The sequence below is a fragment of the Muntiacus reevesi genome, chromosome 1 (assembly GCF_963930625.1).
Source record: "Muntiacus reevesi chromosome 1, mMunRee1.1, whole genome shotgun sequence".
Lineage (NCBI taxonomy): Eukaryota > Metazoa > Chordata > Mammalia > Artiodactyla > Cervidae > Muntiacus > Muntiacus reevesi.
Genome location: NC_089249.1, coordinates 205,412,530 through 205,439,756, shown reverse-complemented (window position 1 = coordinate 205,439,756; position 27,227 = coordinate 205,412,530). Strand labels below are relative to the sequence as shown.

General features: G+C 40.9%; 1 protein-coding gene across 3 annotated transcripts; it reads right to left on the bottom strand.

Annotated features, from left to right (window-relative positions):
- Positions 1 to 1,199: 1,199 nt before the first annotated feature.
- On the bottom strand, positions 1,200 to 26,776 carry C1H5orf63 (chromosome 1 C5orf63 homolog). Of its 3 annotated transcripts, none has more exons than XM_065918185.1 (5): positions 26,634 to 26,668; positions 25,167 to 25,212; positions 9,610 to 9,730; positions 2,450 to 2,506; positions 1,200 to 1,780 (listed from the first exon to the last, which is right to left on the bottom strand). In XM_065918185.1, exons 3-5 carry the CDS (start codon positions 9,721 to 9,723, stop codon positions 1,604 to 1,606), a joined length of 348 nt encoding a protein of 115 aa, XP_065774257.1. In that variant the 5' UTR covers positions 9,724 to 9,730; positions 25,167 to 25,212; positions 26,634 to 26,668; the 3' UTR covers positions 1,200 to 1,603. The 3 variants fall into 3 exon arrangements, with proteins under 3 accessions (XP_065774257.1, XP_065774258.1, XP_065774256.1); XM_065918186.1 differs by lacking the exon at positions 26,634 to 26,668 and adding an exon at positions 26,492 to 26,512; XM_065918184.1 differs by lacking the exon at positions 26,634 to 26,668 and adding an exon at positions 26,693 to 26,776 and having other exon boundaries at positions 1,201 to 1,780.
- Between the last annotated feature and the right edge of the window lie 451 nt (positions 26,777 to 27,227).

Below are 27,227 nucleotides of genomic sequence, written 5' to 3'. Positions count from 1 at the left end.
AACCAGCCAGAGAGAACCAGGCTGCTTTTAATGGGCTCACCTGATTAGACCAGGCCCACCCTAGATCATCTTCCTTTTGCCCTGTAATGTAACATAATCACAGCAGGGATATTTCATCATATCTGTAAGTTTCACCCATATTCAAAAGGGAGAGAATACAAGGGTAAATGGTTCATTAGGGTCCTCCTAGAATTTTGCCTACCATAGGGCTCAATGAGTATTTATAAAATTAAATGACATATGTTCCAAAATTTATAAATTAGGAACACTGACATTCAATTGTAAGGTTTCTTTTCCCTGTTGTTACTTTGGAAGGTTTATAAAGTTGTTTCTTAATTTGTGTTGGTCCAGAATGGTTAAGAATGCTTTCTCTGAGAGAACACAAGGCCCCCACCCAGGTGGTACTAGAGATTTGGGGTGCATGGCAAGACCTAGTCTAACACCTGACTGGCTGTGTGACTTAGTCAACTTCCTGAAACTCTGAATGTCAGAGTCCTTTTCATGTATAAAATGAGGGGGGTGGATCTAAACAATGTCTAAGATTGGCCAGCTTTAGAATTCTCTAATTTCTAAGACTAACTCATACTGATAAAATTAAAATCCAGCTAAATGACTCACAATATCCAAATTCATTGACATAGTTCACAAAAGAATTTCATTATAGATGAAATTGCAATGATGTGATTTTAAGAGAAAAAGGCAGTTATGTTTTTAAATGAATTGATTCCTCTATTGGCTGAACCTGACTACAAATTAAGAGAACAAAACTACATTTTTAATACTTTACATAAGGTGGTATTTTGTCTTTAGGTGACATATCTGTTCAGTTATGGTCAGATGTGAATTTTCCCCAAGATATTAAAACCTGATAAAACCACTGTCTTAAAATATGCTCAATTAACTCAATTGATGATAACTGAAAAACTATGAAAGGCAGTACTCAAATATTACAAATCAGTTCACTGACTATGTATAAAATATGTTGAAATTCTTACATACATTTTGGGCTTCAAGTCTTTTGTTTTTCTCAAATGAAATGTCTTTGGCTAGGATAGTTTATTCTCTTCTGTCCAAAAAAGTGAGCTCTAATTTTAAACAGGTATTATTAAATTCCTCTGAAATAGACTTCATGCAGATGTATTTGTTAAAACATCCTTTTATTGACTGTGTACACTTATTAGAAATTCACATTTCACTTTATCTACCAAGTGGAAGAACATTTATTCTTTCATTAAAAAGTTAAGCCCTTAGGGCAGCAGCAGGGACACAGAGCCGCCTTCTTATAAACGGCTCTGTCCAGTGAATGTGAGATGCTTCCATATTAATACAAAAGAGTAAAATAAATAGAACAAGTGGATTTCTCCTGCCTTCCATCATCCCCTCCCTGCCAATACACTCCACTTATTTTATAAAATGCCAGCACGTAAACAGTTCCCACATTGGTACTTCCATTAATCACAAGAGGAATATCACTATCTGGCACCACTGAGTTCAGAACATCTGTAGAGCTGTGTGAAAATGACAAAAGGAGTTTGAAGCCCCGGTCATTTCCTCAGGAAAACACGTTCTGGACAGAGAAGGCAGAAAATCATGAGGGTGTTTGTCAGCCTCTTGCACCTTGCTGCTCAAGTTTCTGGAGCTGTTTTTCAAGTTTTGAGATGTTTACTCGATGCATCATCAGAAACTGGCCATTCAAATGAAAGACGGGGATGTCAAATTTATACCTGTCATACCAAGCAGAGTTTTCTGGAAGTGTGATGTCCACTTCCTGTAAAATAAACTGAAACAGAGACAGAGTAAAACTCTATTTTTCAGCAACATGGAACAATGCAATGGTTATAGTGACAAACTGATCCCCAGACCAGTTCTAACACTCAGAGATTTTTTTTTTACTGTTGTTGTTTATTTGAGGTCCACAGTCATCTAATGACCTTGATTTCCCCAACCTGATTTATTTCTTTATATTCCTTAATTCTCCAGTTCGCTACTTTTCGGTTCTATCTGTTAGGTTCAGCATTACTACTCAGTGGAAATGAAATAAACTATGTCCCCAACTGGGAAGCTGCCTGAGACTCAAGAAAGACATGTTTGGACTGGAAGATTGGGAAAGGTGTCACAGTTTGCAACTGGAAAACACTTCCATGGAAATGACAAAATAACATAAAAGGAATAGGGACAAAAGCTTAAAGCATGAATACTGTACCTGCTGGTTAACTTTGACTCATTTTAACAGTCAGAGTAAGAAAACCAGTGCTGCTCAGAGAAAAACACTTAGGTGTAATGACTTTTATGGAAATCAGCACTAAAGTCTCTCTAAAGAACAGAAAGAAAGTTTAAATGAAAAATCATTCAATGTCTTTTCCTAAAGAAAGGATCCAGACAGATGCTTTGTCTTATACTACATATACTATCCATTCCATATACATAAAGCTATAGTGTATCATATTACCCGGTTTTTATAAGGCCCCAGTACTTCCTTGGCTTCATCACAAAGGGGACATGGATCCTATAGGAAGAAAAAAGCCATTAATCCCAGAGAAATGGCATTCAGCCTGACAAAAGCCACAAGAAGCAGATTATACTTAATTTAAAGGACTATTTTCTCCCAGGTTAATTATACTGTTTTATTTCCAAAGCAAAACACTGCTACAGAATCTTATAAATAGTTGGTATTTCATGGTAAATAGGCTTTTGGCAATTTTTAACTGTGTTTTGATTTTCTTCTCTACAAACATATTTATCTAATAAATGTTGATGCTTACATGTTACACACACATAGATATATATATGTACACACAATACATTTAGATGTTTATATGTTCTTGTGACTGGCTTAGTATAATTGATACCTGGGAAGATCATTTTCAAAACATCCATAGTTTTAGGGCTTTGTCCTTCCTAGATGAGGAGCACCTTCTAGGCCTGACTGACATTGCCAGAATTTCTTAAAATTTGTTTTGACGGGGGGCACTAAGCTTTGCCAACCTGTTTTTCCATTTATTTTATCTTTCTTTTTCTTTGGCCATGCCATGCAGCTTGAGGGATCTTAGTTCCCTGACCAGGGATTGAATCTGGACCCATAGCAGCAAAAGCATGGAATTCTAACCCCTGGGCTGCCAGGGAAGTCCCCAGCCTGTTTTGCCTAATAACCCACTGGGATAGAGTTAGATAGTTACTGCCCTGTCTTTAGAAGGGAAAAATCTCTTTACTTTGGGTGCTGATTTTACCAACTCTTTAATGTTTTGTCAGTTTTCTCATTGTAAGTGTCAGCAGTAGGTTTCCCAGAGTCACTCCACTGTACGAGCAAGTTTCTTGGCTGTTGTTTGCACTCTGTCTAGAGGAGACGTCTCCTGAGAATGCTATGGACCACTGGCAGATTTTAAAGGCTTATGAGGCCCTGACTCAGTGAACAAGGACTACTGTAGGTTCTCTTGTATGAGCTAAAAAGAGACTCAACATACTGATGCTTATATATCAACATACTGATATCATACTGATGCTTATATAAAACCTGCTTTTTAACAGGATAGAAAATGATGAGCTGTTATGGAGGCCCTTCCTCCAGCTTAACTCACCATATTTTGAAATAAGAGCCCAGATCATCAAAAGACATTTTCCTTCCAAGAGGTCTTTCTGGCCCTATTTTCCTGCTTCAGAGAATTCGGCTCATTATGTTATTATTAGCGTTATAATAAACAGATGATGGGTAGTCTGTGATTTTTAAGATAACCACATTAAAATTTTCTGAAAAAGTTCAAAAAAGTCAAGAGAGGACCTTAAAAGCAAAAGCAAAACAAAAACCAGTGAAATTGCAGAAGTACTTGCTTTTATAATAAAGAACTTTAGTAGATTTATGATCACTTTTTTTTTTTTTAATTTTTTAAACCCAGGGACCATGGACGTCTACGCAAATTATCACGTGTATGTATTTTTATGAGGAAATGTTCATCAAATTTTAAAGAAATCTATGAATTGAAAAATGACAGGATGGTAAGGAATGCAGGAGACTTAGGTCTGATCGCTGGGTCAGAAAGATCCCTTGGAGAAGGGAATGGCTGTGCACTCCAGTATTCTTCCATGGAGAACTGCATGGACAGAGAAGCCTGGCAGGATTCATAGGGTTGCAAAGTGTTGGACACAACTGACCAACTAACACACAACACACCTTAGCTCTTCGACTACAGATGACTCAGGGACTGGCCAGTCATAGACAATGGATAATGTGAGGCTTTTGCTGAGGTTTCTGTAGATACCTGAAATGTGAGATCTGGGATTGGGATTGCTGCAGTTATCCATCTGAAGAGCCAGAGTGTGCACTGATTTAACTCAGAGAATGTGGAGCTGAAGAGATTGTTAATATGCTTAAGTTGCAGAATCAAGCTACTTCTGAAACTAGACTAACCCATAAAATCCCTTTTTTGTTTAAGCCATTCTGGGAAGTACTTTCTATTATTTATAAATGGAAGAGACCTGATATGTACTTTTTCTTTCAGAGAACTGGGAACTCCTGGAGGTGACAGTAATATCTTGTATGTCTACTGAGACAAATGAAGGGTTCAGTACAAGTTTTAAGCTGAACGGAAGATTAGTGAAAAAAATTTTTTTTTTTTTTTGCACATGTGTTGGTTTACTTAGGCTTCCCTGGTGGCTCAGATGATAAAGAGTCTGCCTGCAATGTGGGAGACTCAGGTTCGATCCCTGAGTCGGGAAGATACTCTAGAGGAGCAAGTGGCAACCCAGTCCAGTATGCTTGCCTGGAAAATCCCATGGACAGAGGAGCCTGGTAGGCTACAGTCCATGGGGTCACAAAGAGTCGGACATGACTGAGTGACTTCACTTTCTTTTTTGGCTTACTTGGCTGTTGTTCAAACTGAAAAATTGTGCAGAATAGTTACGCCGAATGAGCACCATTAACTTTAACGGATTATTTTATTTTTGTGGTTAATTTACACATGCATTTCTCATATGTAGACACAGATTATGAAATATTTTTGTTCCATAATAGTGTAATATATTATTATGAATATGAAAAGTAGTTAAGATTATTTTCAGTAAGAAATTAATTTTAAAATTTTATTAGGTAATTTTCAGATATATTCAAATTGCTAAAATGCCTGAAATCTGAGTAAGTCTATTAAACAAGAGACCTTTTTTGTCTGAATTGCAGTATTTTTCACTGAAGTTAATTCTGTTACCCAGCACTTTCTTTTTTGATTATAAATCACACAAAGTAATGTTAATTAGCAAAAGGAAATCTATAATGTTTGTCTTATAAGTTTTACAGGAAAAATCTCTTAAAAAATTTACACTTGCTTTATGACTTAAAACTAGTGTTCAGTTCAGTTCAGTTACTCAGTCGTGTCCGACTCTTTGCGACCCCATGAATTGCAGCACGCCAGGCCTCCCTGTCCATCACCAACTCCTGGAGTTTACTCAAACTCAGGTCCATCGAGTCAGTGATGCCATCCAGCCATCTCATCTTCTATCATCCCCTTCTCCTCCCTGCCCCCAATCAGGGTGTTTTCCAATGAGTCAACTCTTCACATGAGGTGGCCAAAGTATTGGAGTTTCAGCTTTAGCATCAGTCTTTCCAATGAAGACCCAGGAGTGATCTCCTTTAGGATGGACTGGTTGGATCTCCTTGCAATCCAAGGGACTCTCAAGAGTTTTCTCCAACACCACAGTTCAAAAGCATCAATTCTTCGGTGCTCAGCTTTCTTCACAGTCCAACTCTCACATCCATACATGACCACTGGAAAAACCACAGCCTTGACTAGATGGACCTTTGTTGGCAAAGTAATGTCTCTTGCTTTTTAATATGCTATCTAGGTCGGTCATAACTTTCCTTCCAAGGCATAAGCGTCTTTTAATTTCATGGCTGCAATCACCATCTGCAGTGATTTTGGAGCCCCCAAAAATAAAGTCTGACACTGTTTCCACTGTTTCCCCACCTATTTCCCATGAAGTGATGGGACCAGATGCCATGATCTTAGTTTTCTGAATGTTAAGCTTTAAGCCAACTTCTTCACTCTCCTCTTTCACTTTCATCAAGAGGCTTTTTAGTTCCTCTTCACTTTCTGTCATAAGGGTGATGTCATCTGCATATCTGAGGTTATTGATATTTGTTCCAGCAATCTTGATTCCAGCTTGTGCTTCTTCCAGCCCAGCGTTTCTCATGATGTACTCTGCATATAAGTTAAAAAAGCAGGGTGACAATATACAGCCTTGATGTACTCCTTTCCCCATTTGGAACCATGTGCAGTTCTAACTGTTGCTTCCTGACCTGCATATAGGTTTCTCAAGAGGCAGGTCAGGTGGCCTGGTAATTCCATCTCTTGAAGAATTTTCCATGGTTTATTGTGATCCATACAGTCAAAGGCTTTGGCATAGTCAATAAAACAGAAATAGATGTTTTTCTGGAACTCTCTTTCTTTATCGATGATCCAGCAGATGTTGGTAATTTGATCTTTGGTTCCTCTGCCTTTTCTAAAACCAGCTTGAACATCTGGAAGTTCATGGTTCACGTATTGCTGAAGCCTGGCTTGGAGAATTTGGAGCATTACTTTACTAGTGTGCGAGATGAGTGCAACTGTGCATTATTAGTTTGAGCATTCTTTGGCATTGCCTTTCCTTGGGATTGGAATGAAAACTGACTTTTTCCAGTCCTGTGACCACTGCTGAGTTTTCCAAATTTGCTGGCATATTGAGTGCAGCACTTTCATGGCATCACCTTTCAGGATTTGAAATAGCTCAACTGGAATTCCATCATCTCCACTAGCTTTGTTCGTAGTGATGCTTCCTAAGGCCCGCTTGACTTCACATTCCATGGTGTCTGGCTCTAGGTGAGTGATCACACCATTGTGATTATCTGGGTCATGAAGATCTTTTTTGTACAGTTCTTCAGTGTATTCTTGCCACCTCTTCTTAATATCTTCTGCTTCTGTTAGGTCCATACTATTTCTGTCCTTTATCGAGCCCATCTTTACGTGAAATGTTTCCTTTGTGTCTCTAATTTTCTTGAAGAGATCACTAGTCTTTCCCATTCTGTTGATTTCCTCTATTTCTGTGCATTGATGGCTGAGGAAGGCTTTCTTATCTCTCCTGGCTATTCTTTGGAACTCTGCATTCAAATGGGAATATCTTTCCTTTTTTTCCGTGGCGTTTCGCTTCTCTTCTTTTCATAGCTATTTGTAAGGCCTCGTCAGACAGCCATTTTGCTTTTTTGCATTTCTTTTCCATGGGGATGGTCTTGATCCCTGTCTCCTGTACAATGTCACCACTTCAGTATTCTTGCCTTGAGAACCCCATGAACAATATGAAAAGGAAAAATGATAGGATACTGAAAGAGGAACTCCACAGGTCGGTAGGTGCCCAATATGCTACTGGAGATCAGTGGAGAAGTAACTCCAGAAAGAATGAAGGGATGGAGCCAAAGCAAAAACAATACCCAGTTGTGGATGTGACTGGTGATAGAAGCAAGGTCCGATGCTGTAAGGAGCAATATTGCATAGGAACCTGGAATGTTAGGTCCATGAATCAAGGCAAATTGGAAGTGGTCAAACAGGAGATGGCAAAAGTGAATGTCGACATTCTAGGAATCAGCAAACAAAAATGGACTGGAGTGGGTGAATTTACCTCAGATGATCATTATATCTACTACTGTGGGCAGGAATCCCTTAGAAGAAATGGAGTAGCCATCATGGCCAACAAAAAGAGAGTCCAAAATGCAGTACTTGGATGCAATCTCAAAACGACAGAATGATCTCTGTTCGTTTCCAAGGCAATACATTCAATATCACAGTAATCCAAGTCTATGCCCTGACCAGTAACGCTGAAGAAGCTGAAGGTGAACGGTTCTATGAAGACTTACAAGACCTTTAAGAACTAACACCCAAAATAGATGTCCTTTTCATTATAGGGGACTGGAATGCAAAAGTAGGAAGTCAAGAAACACCTGGAGTAACAGGCAAATTTGACCTTGGAATACAGAATGAAGCAGGGCAAAGGCTAATAGAGTTTTTCCAAGAGAACGCACTGGTCATAGCAAACACCCTTGTCCAACAACACAAGAGAAGACTCTACATATGGACATCACCAGATGGTTAACACCGAAATCAGATTGATTATATTCTTTGCAGCCAAAGATGGAGAAGCTCTATACAGTCAGCAAAAACAAGACCGGGAGCTGACTGTGGCTCAGATCATGAACTCCTTATTACCAAATTTAGACTTAAAACTAGTGTTAGGGATAAGAAAATAAGTACAAGTCAGTCCTCATTATTTGTGGATTCTGTATCTGCGAATTCATCTATTCACTAAAACTTATTTGTAACCCTAAAATTAACACCCAAACCTTTGCAGTCATTCATGGATATGCAGTTGCAGAGAGCAGTGAAAAATCTGAGTTGCCCAAAGTGTACATTTCCAGCTGAGCTGCGACAAGATGATGCTCTTTCTAGCTCTCATACTGTAAACAAGTGTCCTTTTCATGATCTACTTCAGTTCAGTCACTCGGTCATGTCCAACTCTTTGCGACCCCATGGACTGCAGCATGCCAGGCTTCCCTGTTCATCACCAACTCCCAGAGCTTGCTCAAATTCATGTCCATTGAGTCCATGATGCCATCCAACCACCTCATCCTCTGTTGTCCCCTTCTCCTGCCTTCAATCTTTTCCAGCATCAGGATCTTTTCCAATGAGTCAGTTCTTCACATCAGGTGGCCAAATCATGATCTACTGAGTGCCATGATTCTTGCATTTTTGTGTTTTTCTGCCATTTAAAATAGCCCCAGTGCAGTGCTGAGGTGCTATCTGTTGTTTCTAAGTGTAAGAAGGCTGTGGTGTGCCTTGGGGAGAAAGTGCTATGTCCGATGAGCTTCGCTCAGGCACGTGTTATGGTGCTGCTGGCCCTGAGCTCGGTGGTAACGGATCAACTGTGTTCATTAAATAAGGTGCCTTTAAACAGAGACACACCTAAAACAAGGTTATGTATTTTTTTCCCCTCCTCTTATCCTCTCTTGACCAACTCCCTAGAGCTTTCTCCTCATCATTTCTCTGAAAATGCTCGTAAGTTCCAGTGACCTTCATGTTGCCAAATCCATTGGTCAATTTTCAGACTTCATTCTTTCAAATTACCAGCAGTATTTGGCAGAGCCGACCATCTTCCTTAAAACAAAGGTTATGTATTGATCAGCTGACAAAAACGTTGTGACCAGATGCTCAAAGGACGCTAACCCTATAGTCACCCTAGGAGCAGTGGTTCAATATTTGCTAATTCAGTATTTGTAGCGACTTTATAGACTATGACTATCACAAATAACAAGAGCTGACTATATTTCTAAATGATACACTTGTAAACATCAGTTCTTTCAATGTAAGGATTAGATGATAAATATATTAATTTACTCTCTGAAAACAGTGAGACAATGAAGTATCTGGGTAGGGTAAGAGTTAGCACTGTTGTAAACTGATGAGTGAGTCTGAAGAAAATTTATACCATTGCTTGCTTTCCTTTCAACATTTTCCCCCTTTCTTAAATGTACAACTTTCTTCCCCCAACATTTGAATACTTTATGTTTTTAAAGTAGTAATTTTACTTTTTCCTCTGTACCTTTGTGAATAAGGTCAGCACAGGCAGAGCAGTCTTTGAGGCAGAGAGATTTCTCAAGAGAAGTTGAAAGGAGTGTTTGGCAAGCTGCATGCTATTTCCTTGAAACCAGAGCATCTTAATTCTGCCAAAAGAAAAATAGGGCAGTAAACTTATGTGCCCTAGACTTTGCTCTTTATAATAGGAACAGTAAGCTGCAAGTCTGTAATGGAATTTGAAGACTTCAGATGTACTTCTTGGAGTCTAGGAGTGGCAGAGAGGCCAAGATGTTTGGCACGTCTCCATGATGCCTCAATATGCACTGTACTCCAAAGAAAACAGAACTTAGAAGGAGAAAAATCCAAATGTATGAATTAACTATGTGTCTAATCACTTGGTTTCTGTAAGCAAATTGCATGTGTGTGTTAATTAGAATAAAAAATTAAATTGCACCTGTAGGTTTTGCTAGCATCCTGATGATCTTCTAAAATGTGGAAGTTTCCTGAGATGGTTTTTATTTGCAGAGGTAGCTTATCTTATTGGTGGGCATTCAACAGTGCCCAGCCACCTTCACGGTAAAGGAACAGTATGTAAGCAGCACAAGCCTCCAGCTGAAGGTTAAGGCTATTACTTATGAGATCTGTGCTCTGCTGCAAGAGGTGGGGAAACAGAGTGGTACTCAGAGGAACTTAGAGGGAGAATTAGGCTGAGCTAACTTGTCAAAAACAAAAATCTACTCAACTCTTTTAAGAAGTATTTTAAAAGGAGATTGCCATCATTTGTGAAAACATCCACAAATGTACTAGTGTCTCTGCTGGAGATATTCCAATAAGAACAGCGTGGTAACAGCAGCATGTCAAACACTAGGCTTTGAAGTTCTCTCATCCTGCTACTTGGCATGACATAAGACACCCTACTTACTTTTAGTTATTCTACTGAGCCTCCAGCTTTGTCCTTTAAACTACAGATATGATCATTTTACTTTTAAAACATATGCACTGTTGACTTTATTGCTTACCAATATTTCTAGCATGAATTCATTCCTGGGATCTTCATTTCTTAACTTCTCTTTACTCCATCTCTCCAACTTCACCTATCAGTTTTCCCCTCCCTTATCTTGGTGAGTTGCAGAGCAATGATTTTCTTTCTGTTCCTTGAATAACCAAAGATTATTTGTTTGTCAGGATTTCTGCACTTCCTGTCTCCTTGTGTGAAAAACTCTCAAGTAGCTTCTCATTTGGCCTGGGCACATGTCACCTCTTTAGAGATGCCTTAGTGACTACCTTATCAACATGGGCCGGTCCACCACTCTCCTTCCTCGTATCTTGCTATAGTTTTCTATTATCCTTCACTATCTAAAACTGTTTCTTTACCTGTATGTTCCCTTTACTACAACATGAGTTCCACAGGAGCAGATCCTTGTTCACTCCAGTAACTCCTGAGTGTCTACCATTAACCTGGTATACCGTGGCTGTTTAAATAACTGTCTGAATGTCAGTAGTATTACAGTGAGCCTCCCTCCTCCTCTCCAGTTTCACCTCCAGCCCTCATCAGACACTCAGTGCGCACAGTTGTCACCATTGGGGCTTCCCTGGTGAATCAGACAGTAAAGACTCTGCCTGCAATGTGTGAGACTTGGCTTCGATCCCTGAGTCAGGAAGATCCCCTGAAGAAGGGGATGGTTACCTACCCACTCCAGTACTCTTGCCTGGAGAATTCCGTAGACAGAGGAGCCTGGCGGGCTATAGTCCATGGGGTTGCAGAGTTGGATACAACTGAACGACTAACACTTTTTATCCCCCTTTCCAATTTCACCTCTGCCCCTCATCAGACTCTCAGGGTGCAGAGCAGTCACTGTTTGGGTAGATCTCATATCATAACTAAAGGTAAGCACTCCTCCACGTGTCCACAAGAGCGGGCAGGGCACTGCAGCCGGTCCCAGCCCTTCCCCACTGTCTCATTCTCATTCTGCTCGGCTCCACAGGGCATGCCTGTATTAACTTTACTGGTGACCAGGCTTCTCAGTGTAACATTAGCTTCAAACTCATTTCAAACAGAATGATATGACTTTAAAAGCACTGAACCCATATCAAACTAGAGTAAAGACAGACAAAAGGACTGAATTCTGACCTGTGGAAACAATAATCTTTCCTTCTTTCCTAAACCCTTAGTCTTCCAGTTCTTCCTGGATCTCCCTGCTAACTAAATGATCCTGATAATGCATAAAAAAGAATGTGATAAGAATTCTGCAAGGACCCAGCATTATTCTAAGGTGGAAAGGAAATCTAAACAGTTTCACAATATGCTGTGCTACTCTCAACCAAGTGATAAGCCCTGGTATATATATTTTCCCTAAATTCAGCAGAATCAGCACTCCAATAGGTGAATGTGGTTGGAGACAGTAGCTTCAAAACATGTCTCTGTCTACAGAGGATATAAATGAAGGGGGAAAGTAGAATGCTAGCCATGTTTACACTAGGTACAAATTTCTGCATCGTTGGTTTGGGGAAGGCATTATGCTAATAGTGATACACCCCCCTAGGGTATGAAGGTAAAGAAGCTGTATTAAATGAAAGAGAAAGAAAATTCTGAAGATCAGTTTTGTGAGAATAAAAACAGAAAGGCAGCCCTGGAAATGAGAAGGAGCAGGCCATGTAAGGCAGTGACCTAAGATGACAACCAGGATAGTGAACGGCAGCTGTGTGGTTTGAGTGGAAGGATTTAAGATTTATTGATGTCTGTCTGGTAAGGAATAGAAAACTTAATGCTTTTAGCTGGCTAAGTTGAGACTGAGGTGTTAAGGCTTTTGTTAAAAAAAAAAAAAAATCACAATCACAGTGGAAATCTGCTTTAGTATTTCCAACATGACAAAACACAGCATGCGGTCTTGGTTGCGCCCAAGACAAATAAAACCTGTCATAGTAAACAGAGTAGCTATTCATTTCAGATTTGCAAGAATACTTGTTCAACTAACCCAGAAAGCTAAATAAAGTCTTCAGAGATGCCACTACCATTCTGCCTAAACTAGTTCTCTTCTCCATGTTAGTCTCCATTTCTCCTTTTTTTCTCCCATGTAAATTTAATCACTTAAGCATGGAACATTTGTTTATTGAGAAATGCTTGAGCATTATGCAGTTTTACTACCTGCATATTTTCCAAATGCCCTGAGGCACATGCATTTTACCACACTGTTAAATTAACTTATTTCTTTGTAAGCACTGTATTATAAAATTATAGTGGAGTCTGATATATACTAAAAAAAAAATTCCCTATACCTCTCCTAGGCAGAAATAAGGTATTAAGGCTAAAGTTCTGACCACTGGAGTTCACTTACTTTTAGAAATAAAAAGTAAAATGAAAAATGGTACACTCCAATTGGAATCCTATAATCTTCTTCTTAGAATATTTTACTAACTCTGTAAACCCTAATGCCATTGCTCTCAATGCCATATTCACCCAATCATGCCTTCTTGAAGTAAAATCTTAATATGGACCACTCTGTCAATGTGACGTTTTCATAGTTCTATTATTTTTGAACAGTGTCTCAGCACTGTAGGAAATGTTCTGAAAGGTGGTCTGTACCTGTTGGCTCATGACTAGGAGGACAACACCTTTTTGATTATGTCATTGAATTTAGTCATGAAATGTGTGTCTTTACTACACACACAAACGCACACACACACACAATTTTATCCTTTGTATTCTGTTACATGTCTCTGTAACATAAGCAAAAAAGAGCTGTGTGCAAAATATCAAAAAAGCACAGTTGGGTCACCTTTGTCACAGACAAAAAAAAAAAAGTATAAGACTGGATTTAGAATGTGTCTAAAACAAATTCCACAGCCTAACGATAAAGATGGTGACTCCTGCTGTTTCAAGTACACGACTGCTCAAAGGCATGGATCACCCCAAAAGAGAGAGGGAATGCTGGCTTTTCAACAAAACTGAGGCCAACTTCAGTGGTCTTATCGCCTAATCAAATACAGCATGGGGGAGGGCTGACTGGACTCAATTCCGTCCTCCTTGAAGCAGTACAAGAAAGGTAACTTTATAGTGTTTTCCCTGTGAAGCACTGAAGGGCACATCATTAAAGCCACTGATCACAGGACAGAAAGAAGCCAGGGTCATTTGCGCCTTTATTAAGGATTACTCACTTCTTGCATGAGGAGCTGCCCATGCCCTGGCTGCACATCACTTCTGTGGGGCTCCTGGATTCTTCAAATGCTGTGTGTGTCTGATTAGAAGGCAAACAACATTGTTCTCACTTGAGTAGAGAAACTGACCTTCACAGATCAGAATTTTTATTCATTCAAAGAATCCTTTGACACACCGAATCTCCAAGCTCACATGATCTCTTATCAGCAAGCTGCAGTGTTGTTTGTTAGTTCGTGTGCAAAATCAAAAAGTCTATCTAAGCTCAGGTACCACCTTCATTCAGTTCAGTTTAGTCACTCAGTCGTGTCCAACTCTTTGCAACCCCATGAACTGCAGCACACCAGGCTTCCCTGTCCATCACCAACTCCAAAAGCTTGCTCAAACTCATGTCCATCAAATTGGTGATGCCATCCAACCATCTCATCCTCTGTCATCCCCTTCTCCTCCTGCATTCAATCTTTCCCAGCATCAGGGTCTTTTCAAATGAGTCAGTTCTTCACATCAGATAGCCAAAGTATTGGAACTTCAGCTTCAGCATCAGTCCTTCCAATGAATATTCAGGACTGATTTCCTTTAGAATTGACTGGTTTGATCTCCCTGCAGTCCAAGGGACTCTCAAGAGTCTTCTCTAACACCACAGTTCAAAAACATCAATTCTTTGGCATTTAGCTTTCTTTATAGTCCAACTCTCACATCCATACATGACTACCGGAAAAACCATAGCTTTGACTAGACGGACTTTTGTTGGCAAAGTAATAGCTCTGATTTTTAATGTGCTGTCTAGGTCGGTCACAGCTTTTCTTCCAAGGAGCTAGTATCTTTTAATTTCATGGCTACAGTCAATATCTACAGTGATTTTGGAGCCCCAAAAAATAAAGTCTCTCACTGTTTCCATCGTTTCCCCATCTATTTGCCACAAAGTGATGGGACTGGAGGCCATGATCTTCATTTTTTGAATGTTGAGTTTTAAGCCAGTTTTTTCACTCTGCTCTTTCACTTTCATCAAGAGGCTCTTTAGTGCCTCTTTGCTTTCTGCCATAAGGGTAGTGTCATCTGCATTTCTGAGGATATTGATATTTCTCCCTGCAATCTTGATTCCAGCTTGTGCTTCACCAGCCCGGCATTTCGCATGATGTACTCTGCATATAAGTTAAATAAGCAGGGTGACAATACACGGCCTTGATGTACTCCTTTCTCAATTTGGAACCAGTCTGTTGTTCCATGTCAGGTTCTAACTGTTGCTTTTTGACCTCCTACAGATTTCTCAGGAGTCAGGTAAGGTGGTCTCCTATTCCCTTCTTTTTCAGAATTTTCTAGTTTGTTGTGACCCACACAGTCAAATGCTTTAGCGTAGTCAATGAAGCAGATGTTTTTCTGGAATTCTCTTGCTTTTTCTATGATCCAACGGATGTTGGCAATTTGATCTCTGGTTCCTCTGCCTTTTCTAAATCCAGCCTATACATCTGGAAGTTCTCAGTTCACATACTGCTGAACCCTAGCTTTGAACATTACTTTGCTAGTGTGAGATGAGTGCAGTTGTGCAGTAGTTTGAACATTCTTTGGCATTGCCTTTCTTTGGGATTGGAATGAAAACTGACCTTTTCCAGTGCTGAGTTTTCCAAAATTGCTGGCATATTCAGTGCAGGTCTTTCACAGCATCATCTTTTAGGATTTGAAATTGCTCAGCTGGAATTCCATCAGCTCCACTATCTTTGTTTGTAGCGATGCTTCCTAAGGCCCACATGACTTCACACACCAGGATGTCTGGCTCTAGGTGAGTGATCATACTATCATCATGGTTATCTGGGTCTTTAAGGGTCTGTTTTGGGTCTTATAGTTCTTCTGTGTATTCTTGCCACCTCTTCTTAGTTTATCTTCTGCTTCTGTTAGGTCCATACCATTTCTGTCCTTTACTGTGCCCATCTTTGCATGAAATGTTCCCTTGGTATCTCTAATTTTCTTGAAGTTTTCCAGTCTCTCCCTTCTATTGTTTTCCTCTATTTCTTTGCATTGATCATTGAGGAGGGCTTTCTTATCTCTCCTTGCTATTCTTTGGAACTTTGCATTCAGATGGATATATCTTTCATTTTCTCTTTGCCTTTCACTTCTCTTCTTTTCTCAGCTATGTATAAGGCCTCCTCAGACAACCATTTTGCATTTTTGCATTTATTTCTCTCGAGGATGGTCTTGATCACCACCTCCTATATAATGTTACAAACCTCCATCTATAGTTCTTCAGGCATTCTATCTATCATATCTAATCCCTTCAATCTATTTGTCACTTACACTGTATAATCATAAGAGATTTTATTTAGGTCATACCTGAATGATCTAGTCATTTTCCCTACTTTCTTTAAGTCTGAATTTTGCAATAAGGAGTTCATGATCTGAACCACAGTCAGCTCCTGGTCTTATTTTTGCTGACTGTATACAGCTTCTCCATCTTCAGCTGCAAAAAATATAATCAGTATGATTTTGGTATTGACTCTCCGGTGATGCAGGTGCAGAGTTGTCTCTTGTGCTGTTGGAAGAGGGTGTTTGCCATGACCAGTGTGTTCCCTTAGCAAAACTGTTAGTCTTTGCCCTGCTTCATTCTGTTCTCCAAGGCCAAACGTTGGAGCTTCTTCACAAGAGTATAATGTAAATTTAATACTGAGCTGGAATTAACCTAAGACTATTACCGTCACTCTTGCTGAACCTGAGTTCCAGATGAGAGGCTCAGGGCTTCTGTTCAGTCATTCGTGCCATGTGAGATGTTAAGTGCTCCATTTCACATTCACTACCATCTAAGTATAACATTCCTATTGTTATCCAGTGACTAGAAACACATGTGTGTGTGCACACACACACACACAGGCCCACAAAAACACCCCTCTATTGGGAACAGAATCCACTATTTTAGATGACTGAGAGCTCATGTAATGAGGTGAAAGTGCTCTTAGGGCACTCATCTGGGTCACTGGGCTCTCCCTAATCCAGAGAAACAGGGATGAATGATGCCTCCCCAGGGGTCTTATGTGCTTGTGGTCAGTCAGCGGTGTCCAAACCTCCCTCTTTCCCAAACAAGTGGGAGCCTAGCCTGGGATCTTGGGTCCAAGGGTGGAGCCAAGAGTGACAAGGTGAGGCGGTGTATAGGGACCCAGTCAAAGCTGCAGATTGAGCTGATACTTTGAGGTGTCAGTTCCAAGAGTAAGCAGCATTAGAATGAGGCTGCAGAACAGAAACAGAGGGTAGGGGGTGGCAGGCCACCTGGAGGGGGCCCTCACTCCCTGGGTGGGATCTCAGGTGCTTTTCAGCACCTCAGCTGCAGCAGTCAGGGGAACTGGCCAGGGGAACTGCCAAGCAGATAGCCCCAACTCAGACATGATGTCACAACAAGGATCCCTGGCTCACCATGCACCCCTGGGGCCACCCGTACATGGCTTCATGCTCAGCTCCATTCTTTTTTAAAATAATGTAACACTGTATTAGCTTCAGGTATAAAATATACTGATTCGATATTTGCACATACAGTGAGATGATTATCACAGCCTCATCTGTCTGTGATCCGGACTGTTGACTTGATCCCACATAACACATGAGATCCGGGGCAGACACACCCACACATCCACCCCGCTCCCTGTAGCTTCTATTTCCAGGATTCAGTGGCAACAGGTTCATCACACCAGGGAGAGGGAAGCCTGCAGAGAGAAGCAGTTCCAGAAAGATATGACTGGTCACATGAGTTCCTAGAGACAAAGCCCCCTTTCTAACTTTCTTTTAAATGACTACTATGACTCTGGGGTTTTCAAGTATCTGGATGTCTCCACTCCACTGTTTGAATGCAATGGGTGCTCCGTTCATTTACATTCAACACACTGTTCTGCACAAAAAGTTTTTTAACTGTTTGAAGTGTGGGCCCTCGCCTATCCAATAACATTACAACTCCTCCGAAGGTATACGGCATTCACATGTCCATCACTTAGTACATTCACTCTGCTCCTCTATCCCACTCCCTTCAAATTCTCAGTAAAATTAAGCCCCTGTTGTTTTTTCTTCATCCTGTCTGGTGTTTAGCCCATTTCTTTCCTCCAAATAAAACTCTCGCATGGAGAAATCAACTCTACATTCTGGATACAAGCAACTAGAGACAGATACGCTGCAGTGGATTTAGGAGGGAGTTAAATTCTTCACTGAAACAATATAAATACAGGAGAGATCACAACAGGGGAATCTAATGAGCAACTTCAGATGTGATAGAGAAAAGAAGAGAAGAGTACTGTGGGCTGACATTGGAACTGGTTTCATGAGAGAAGGATCTGAAGTCATGTAGGATTTAGATACATAGAAAAGGGGAAAGCATTCTTAAGTCAGGGTTAGACACAAAGGCATGAGGTAGGAATGCTGTGGCCTTTTGGATGGGAGCCAAAGAAAGGTTTTAAAGAAGAGAGTGATGCGATAAAATCAGTACTTTAGGAGACTGATCTGGCAGCAGCGAGCAGGACAGACTGCAAAGGAAAGAAGAATGGAGGCAGGAAAGAGTTGAGTTATGAAAATCTAGGTGTGGGATGAAAGTCACTCATTCAACAATTACCTGCTGTTTTCCACGTATGAGATACTCACAGGTACTGGGTTCAGTGGTGCACCGAACAGTTAAGTCCCTGCCCTCCTGGGGTCCATACTGTCATGGGGCACATTAAAGAGATTCTTAGGTCAGACAACATCAGACAGTAGTAAGCAGAGGGGAGGGAGTGAAACAGGCTGATGTGATGGTAACCAAGGCAGGCCTTTAAATAAGGTGCTCTGAGCAGGTGTCATTTTTGCTGAGACTAAAGGTTAAGAAGGTACAAAGATCTGAAAGAGAGAGAACAGAAAGTGCAAAGGCTCTAGGCTGAGGACAACTTTGATTTAGTGAAAGAAACAAGAAAGGACAGTGTGGCTAAAGCAAGTAAGCAAGGGGAAGTGTGGAGGAGACAGGTCAGTGGGGGCTGGAACACCTAAGGCCTCGGGGGTTATGTTAAAGAATGGAGGTTTTAAGCATAATTAGATTTAGAGGAAGGAAGTTACGTGATCACATGTGCATTTTAAAAACATGACTGTAGGGACTTCCCTGGCAGTTCAGTGGTTAGTGCTTCCACTGCTGGGGACCCAGGCTGTATCTCTGGTTGGGAAACTAAGATTCCCTGCAAGCCACATACATGTGAATGCTAAGTTGCTTCAGTCATGTTTGACTGTAACCCGCCAGCTCCTCTGTCCATGGGATTCTCCAGCCAAGAATACTGGAGTGGGTTGCCATGCCCTCCTCCAGGGGATCTTCCCAACCCAGGGAATGAATCCACATCTCTTATGTCAGGAGACATAAGACCCCCATTGGCATGACCCCCCCATGGGTTCTTTACCACTCATGCCACCTGGGAAGCCCGGCAAGCCATATGTCACGGCCAAAAAAAAAGAGATGACTTTAGCACTGTGTGGACTTCCTTGATGACTCAGTCAAAAATTCAACTGCAGTGTAGGAGACCTGGGTTCAATCCCTGGGTTGGGAAGATCCCCTGGAGAGGCAACGGCTACACACTCTAGTATTCTGGCCTGGAGAAGAGCAGGCAGAAGAGCCTGGTAGGAGACGGAGACGACTGAGCGACTTTCACTTTCACTTAGCACTGTGTGAAGAATGGGTTTGGGATGGCAAGAGTGGAACCAGGGAGCCAGTTAGGGGCTACTGTAGTAGTCCAGGGGAGAAAGGTGGGTTGCATGGACAGGCGTGAAAGGACCTGCCAATGAACTGGATTTGAGTAATTAAAAATGACAGTAGGACTATCCTAGTTTCGGTCGTGAGCCTCTGGGTGGGTCGTGGTGCCAGTTTACTAAAATGAGGGATGCTGAGGCAGGAACAGATTGAGCAGGGTATGGGTCTGGGAGCTCAGTGAGGGACAGGCTGGAGCTCAAGTAGAAAGTGGCATGTACAGGTCTGGTAGCCAGGAGAGAAACCAGGACTGAAGATAAGATTCAAGACTCCTTCAGTTTGAAGGCTCCTATTACAGTTGAGATTGTGAGATCATCTAAATAGCTAAGAAAAGAAGAGGGCCCAGGAGAGACCTCTCAGGCAATCCAACATTCAGTAGTAGTGTGGAGAGAAGCCAGTGAAGGAGGCAGAGAGAAAGGTTGATGGGGTAGGAGGAAAATCAGAAAAGTGGGCTGTCATGGAAACCAGCAGAAGAAAGTATGTCCGGAAAGATAGGAGTGGCCGATTGTCAAAAAGAGTAATGAGGGCTTGGACTGGAAAAGGGACAGTCAAAGAATCTACCATGAATCAGATAAGATGTGTCTGATGTTCCTCCAAAGGAATGAAATCTGACAACCAATGCCAACCCCTACAATGAATGGCCTTGTCTGATCCCTGCCTAATTTCACCTCTTAAGCAAAAGGAGATATTTCTGGTGAAGATGGAGGCAGTGGGGTAAGGAGAAGACTAAAAGCAGAAGTTGGTTGGATGACTTAAGAAGAGATAATAAATATAAAAATCTTTGTACAAGTTAAAAAGCAGAATAGAGAAATAAAGCTTAGCTATTTGTTACGAAATAACACAAAGATAAGGTACTGTTAATAATACTGATGATGATGAGTCTATTGACTGAAATGTGTTTTTACTGGCCCCAGAAGGAGGATCTAAAACTCTAGGAGTGATAGTCTCAGAAACAGGGAACTGAAAACTGAAAAACATTTCAAACAAATAGCTGAAAAGTTTCAGATTGTGAATATTACTTAAATGGGAATTCCTAAGACAGGATATAACTGATTCAAGACTCAGCATATTTATTTTCTGGTATTAGTTGGTCAGTTGTATCCAACTCTTTTCGACCCCATGGACTGTAGTCTGCCAGGCTCCTCTGTCCATGGAATTCTCCACGCAAGAATACTGGAGTGGGTAGCTACTGGAGTGGGTAGCCATTCCCTTCTCCAGGGGATCTTCCAGTCCCAGGGATTGAACTGGGTTTCCTGTATTGCAGGTGGATTCTTTACTGTCTGAGCCACCAGAGAAGCTCATTTATTTTCCACTAAGACTTAATATCTTGACCAGCAAATACCCTGGCACCAGGATCTGGCTTAGCTTACTCAGGCCTCTTACAGTACAGTGAAATTCATTTTGCAAGAGGCAGAGATTTTCCCTTGATGGGCTCTGAACAAAGGTCACTTCCTTTCCCGTTATTCCTTCCTAATACTTACCTTTATATTTTCAACGAAGGGAAAATTCAGTACCACTGTTATTTTATCAATGATATCCTCAACCCAACTCCTGTATATCAAAACAGAAGCTGCCTAAGCAGCGGTAAAGTTGGATTTATTAATAATCTTTAAAGACAAAACTTGTTCCAAAGTATTTTGAATAAATGTGTAGAGAGGTCAAAGTAAATGTAAAGGAATATAGCTTTCACTAACTCATCAGTCAGGGGAATTAAGCACAAATGGCATGATTCTTCATCTTCAAAGTTACTCTTTCTTATTGAGTTTCAGTTGGAATTCAGCGAGTTTAAATTCCTGGGTGCATTCCTGTGTGAGGATTTCATAAATCTAAACCCCAAAGACAGACAACTCCACCAATTAGTTCTCTGATGCTAGGCAATTCCTCGTCTCTTTAAGCCTGTTTCATCAACTGTAATATGGAACTATGACCTCCTGTCCTGTTCTCTCATTTTACAGAGACTAGGAGAAACTGTCCTAGGTTTCAAATGTCCTCCAGATCAGAGAAGGGGGAATCATATACAGAAGAGATGCTGTGGCAATAGCTCATGATGTCAAAAGGCTCCAAAGAAAGCCTTAGAAGTAGTTAACTGTGGGAGTCTAAAATGCTAGGCCCATTTAAAGAGGACCAAAATTCATCTGGGCAAAATTCATTCAAATAGATCTGGGCAGAAGTGTACATGGGCTTGCTGATCCCAAGCTTGTTTCTCTAGCTCCTTGATCATAACTGGGAAGCCTTGGCATCCAAAAATACCCTGGAGGAAAATGGGGGAGGTGACATTGATCTTGCCTTGTTTAAGCATCTGAGATGGAAAAGTACCTCCAAAAAGAATACCAAGAATGTGCCTCCAAAAATAAGAATAATGTTTCCTATTGACAGACACATTTAAAGAATGATTTTTAATGACAGACCCTCATCATCTTGGCATTCTCCTCCACTTCCAGAAGTGCGGCTGTGTTTGCTGAGGCCGATAGCAAGCTGACAAATGTGAAATGGGAGGGAGGAGGAATCTTCTGAGTAAGCAAGAGTTTGTTTTAGAATCTTTGGACCCTAGCAGTCACATTTTCCAGATCGTTGCTTCAGAAGAGCCTACTTGGTAATAGGGTTAGTTACCAGAAAAACATTTAGCTAAGAAAAATAAAATGAAGATGCTGATCAAGAATAATAGTAGAGGAAGGACCCCTCCCTCTAGCACCCAGGTGTCCAAAAGGGATTCCAGACTAACTCTTGTTAACACAATGGGGCTTGCACACACTGTACCCATCCCCTCATCCTCAACTCCAAAGTTATTGACTCAGCATCTGGCCTAGAGCCAGAGGTATATTCTGAATTCAGAGCGTGCAACAATGTTCAGTACAATTAGGACATAATGGCTGCAAAGCTGTTCCTGAAAGCCAAGAAAGCCTGAATAATGTGCTTGGGTTATATCATACATGAGGGCTTAATAGAGTTTAAAAACCAATTTGAAAATTCCTTCATTCCATAAAGATAGCATTAAGATGAGGGCAAAATCATGCTAGTTCAAGGGTTGGGGATAAAGTGCATAAGGAATTATGCAGACTCCTTTCCATATTATCCTTCTTAACCAAAATGACCCATTCCCTTTGAAGGTATCTCTAATGCTTACTACTGACCCAGAAAGAAGGAAATTTCATTAAAAAAATCTTAAGTCTTATTGTACCCAGCTAGTAATGCCAGTTTCCTTGCTATTTAAAAAGCACACAATTTCATTTCCAAAAACAACTGTTTGCAATTCAAATTCCATCCATCCAGGCAATGTCTCCCATTTGTCACTAATACTCCACCATTTCCAATTCATCTTGCAAAAGAGGTGAAGTTATCCACATGACCACATAAGACCTGAAAGATGTTTCATTCATTTTTAGCCATTTTGTAATAAATGGCTTTGGAACATTTGAGATATTAAATCCATCACTTCTTTGGACTTGTGACACTAATACCAGAACATTAGGGACTATCCACTCTTGAGGTCCTGCTCTAGTAACCTTCAGAGATACATGAGATTCCTCAATTCTCTCAGTCCTATTCTGGTTACTTAGGAGCTGACATTGATAGAAAATCTTAATATTTTAGAGCTGGATTCCAAGGGACTTTGGAGATGCCTGTGCTTGATAAAGAAATTGTTTTACCAAAGACTTTGATAATTTCTTTCTCTATATTTTCTCTTTGAACAATGCTTATTTTTCATATGAGACCAACACAGAATTTTCAGAACAGAAAGGGATCTCCAAGGTCAACTCTTTTTTTCCAAAAAGTCTCCAAAAGCTTTATACCTTAATCCTCAGAGTAAACTAAGTAATGGATACCACATTTTGTTTAAGATTTAAGGATGGAGAGAATGAAGAAAAGTCTCAGCTTCAGATGGCAGAGTTCCTTTACGGTAAGAACGAGGTTCTGATCTCTAAATCTAAGATGATATAGATTAACTTCATTTTTGAACTTGGAGAAACAAAGATGAATTTCGATCTCTCTCTCTTTTTTTTTTTCAGTCTATGAACTAAGCTGCTTCAGCTGACTGAATTTCTATTAATTTTTCTTTTTCCTGAATTTCTATTAAATAACAGTATCCTTTCTCTTGACTGGCTGACTGGAAGAACTACATGCTTTAAGAAGTAAAGAATTTAAAAAAATCAAATAATTCAGTCTTATGTCCTTACCTTTGACTAAACTAGAAGCCACGTCCCCATTATTTCATGATTGATATGAAAAAGTACAGGAGCAATGAGAGGAAGGTCATCTGTTTCCAGCAGTAACACTCTGGTTTCTGCTGGACTCCCACTGGCAACAGAAGGAAGCCGCATAGACCACATGCTTGCCCTATTACAATACAAAAAGCTGACAAGTTTGAAGTCTTTTGAAATGTCAGTTAAGTAGAAAAGATGATGTGGCTTTCCTTCAATATTATTTGGGTAACCTAGCCTTAAAATAGTGAACAAAATCCTTTATCCTTAAGGCAGGACCAAACCAAGATATTAGTGGCTTAGATAAGCTAATAATTTAGTATACCTTCAAATGGATACTTTTCAGATATTCACTCAACAGGTGTTTGAGTGAGGAGTTGGACACTGTGGGCCTTGAGAGAGAATGGAGATAGGGCTGGTGGGGTCCTTTACCTTGCATATTCCGTTCAGTATAAGAAAGACCTTGCAACTCACCAGGCTAGATCACCTTGGATGGCAGTTTGGTGACCATCTGTAGCTTCTCAAATATACCCTTCCTTACTCCAAGCTATTTATTAAGGCATTAACTGTAGCATTTAAAACTGCCTCTGGTAGCCCCTTGAAAGATTACTGTTTTACATTATTTTTTCTACATTGCTGATTCCCACTGATGCTTTCATATTCCTTACAGATCCAGCCTCCCCTTTATACCATGTACTGAGTGTTTGTAACGTGCCTGGCACTGTGCCAGGTACTATAAATATAAACGTGATTCAGATACTTTCCCTGCCCTTACAGAACTCACACCTTGAGTAGGCGAAAGATTTACAAACAAATAATACAATACCACAGTGATGAAGTCTACAGCAGTAAAATGGTTGTTACTAGATATTGGTAAAATGCTCTGAAATCCTTGGAGATGGATACTTTCTTAAAACAGAAGATATTTTGAGTTTTACTTCTATCTCTGGAAATCTTATCTTGGGTAAGGATTGGAATAAAAAGAGAGTAATGTTTTCATGCCTCTAGTTCCCTGCCTCTGTAACTGAGATGGGGAGGTAGGGATGTGGAATAATATCCAGGTGAAACTTAGCCAAAACTTTTCACTTTGCATGTTCTTCTTCAAATAATTTTTTTGTCTCTTGAACTTGCCATGATGCTAGGGGAAGGATGATGGAAGCTCACCTTGTCCCTGCTACCTGGGTAACTACACATCCCTGGATCCAGATGGTTTCTCCCTTCAAAATAATTGCAAACAAGATTCAAACTGCAAGCAGGAACTATTCCAGCTGGCTTTTGGCTTCCTCTGATATACACCCCTTGAATAAAGCAGTGCCAAATTAGATTTAAAATAAGGAACATAAAAAACCTACTACTTCTACCAGTTCACCTCAAGGTCCTGCTATGTGTGAAACCCTGAGCCCTGGCATTAGAGTAACTAAATGCATCAGCCACCTGGAGTTTGCACGTTATGAAATACGAAAACCTTAATAATAAGAAAAAGAAAACTTATTTTGAAGGCGTACCTCCACACTGCCTCTGAGTATTTAAGAGTCTGCTGGAAACAGGCATCTGGAATAAAATAGAAATACAGTCCAATAAATTCCCAAGTTGGAAAATCCTCATTTCTATTTCCTTACCTGCCATCAATCCATCTAAAGAAAACCACAGAGCCACATTTTCCTCCGATAAAGGAGACAAAAAAATATTGATCCTCCTTTGGCAGGCAGTTACTACTAACCACAGTAAGCATGAAGAAAAAACTCCGGGGAGTCTGCCTATCTAAACCACCAGGTCCACCAACTTTAATTTTCACACCAGGACCTGTTCTAGTTCCTTGGCAGAGCAAGACGCAGGTTATTAGGTTACGACATTTCACACAGAACCATGATTTAGTTATGCCTTACCCCCAACATTACTATAACCACTCAGTATTTTCAGGGCACATCTCTTTTTCTAAGTGTTTTCAGTTTCAATGTATATAGCTCCAAATATTGCTAGCATTATAAGCACTTTTATACAGTATTCCTGAGATAATTAGCCACCTCATCTTTTTGCAGTCACACACTGAACCACAGCTCTTTGTTGCTTAACCAAGGCAGTGTGTGGTTAAGGAAACCTACTTATGTTGGGAAATGTGCCAGAGAGTGTGGGGGGCATAACAGATCTTAGAAACAATCTCCGTGCTGTAGGAGCTGAGAATCTTGGGGTTGAGCTGGGTCATTCTGTGGATTTCTTCTTTTTTTTAAGAGTTCTAAAATACAAAGTACTACATAAAATACTTTCTATGAAGAATAAAGATCAGCCAGGTTAAAAAAAAAAGAAAAATAACTCCTTGTTCTTTAACAGGACAACTTTAGAAAGACACTTGCCTATTCATGTTAGTAACAATCCAGTAGGGACTTCTATAACTCTGAACTTATTAAAAAAAAAAAAAAGTATGAGTCATATTTGTCAGGGGTGACTGACAAGGCTAAATATTTATTGAAATTGTATTGGCTCTGATTTATTCTCTCATGGTTCAGCACCTAGAAGGCTGAGTTTGTCCAGTAAAGGCAAAGAGGAGGTCCAGAAAACCCCAGGACTCCCAGTGTTCCCGACAGCACTCACGATTAAAGCTTTTGGCCCTCAATTAAACGTCAACATGGCTGCTCAAAAACGTTTATTTCAAAAGGCAGTCATCTCAGCCAACTGAGATTACATTGCCACTTCACAGAACTCAATTAAATCCGAAACAGAGCATCTGTTAATCAGGGAAGAGGCATGAAGTTGTGATGTTTTCTGCTTCCTCTTAAAAAGCTGCCTCTTCCCACCCGTGTTCACTTCCCAAAACGCCATCGCGCGCACTCACATACACAGGCGCTTATAATTTGCCCGCGGAGGTTCACGGATTTATGGCTCCCGGTTTAATTAAATTTCCTGTAATGACAATCGAAACCGGCAGCGTGCGGCACAGCGTGGAGCTCCCGTGACCTCCTCTCCCGCCCGCGTACCGGCTCCGGGCTGGGGACCGCGAGCGCCCACCTGCCGGCGCCCGAGCGCTGGGACCCACCTGAGCCTCAGCCGCCCCTGTCGCCGCTTCCGCCCTGCGCCCGGCACTTCCGCCCCAGCCGCGGGCGCCCTCCCGCTCCCGCACTTCCGCCCCGGCCCTCAGCCCTTAGGGCTCGTGTCAGTGGAGGCCAAACCCGAGCCAATCGCCCCTCTGAACGGTGGCTGCGCCTGGGCTGTTAACGCGTGAAAACAGACGCGAAAACCAAGGCCACACTGGTTTATTTTTTTGTTTTTAAGACCACGGAAAAGTGACCTGGCAGGTTTGGGAACCATTTAATAACAAGATGTGAAAGCCAGCTTTTAGAGAACGTGCAGTGAAGGCCGGTTTAACAACCCCTCCCCCGCATTCATTCATTGTTTACTGCCCTCTTTCTCTGAGCCCTGGCTGAGCTAGGTTAGGGGGAACGGGGATGATGAACAAAATGTTTGACTTGCCTACACAGCCCTAAAATTTGTGTGGGTACCACCCAAACTTTAGGGCTGTGTAGGCAAGTCAAACATTTGGAAACTGAGCTTTACAAGTCATGTAGCTAACT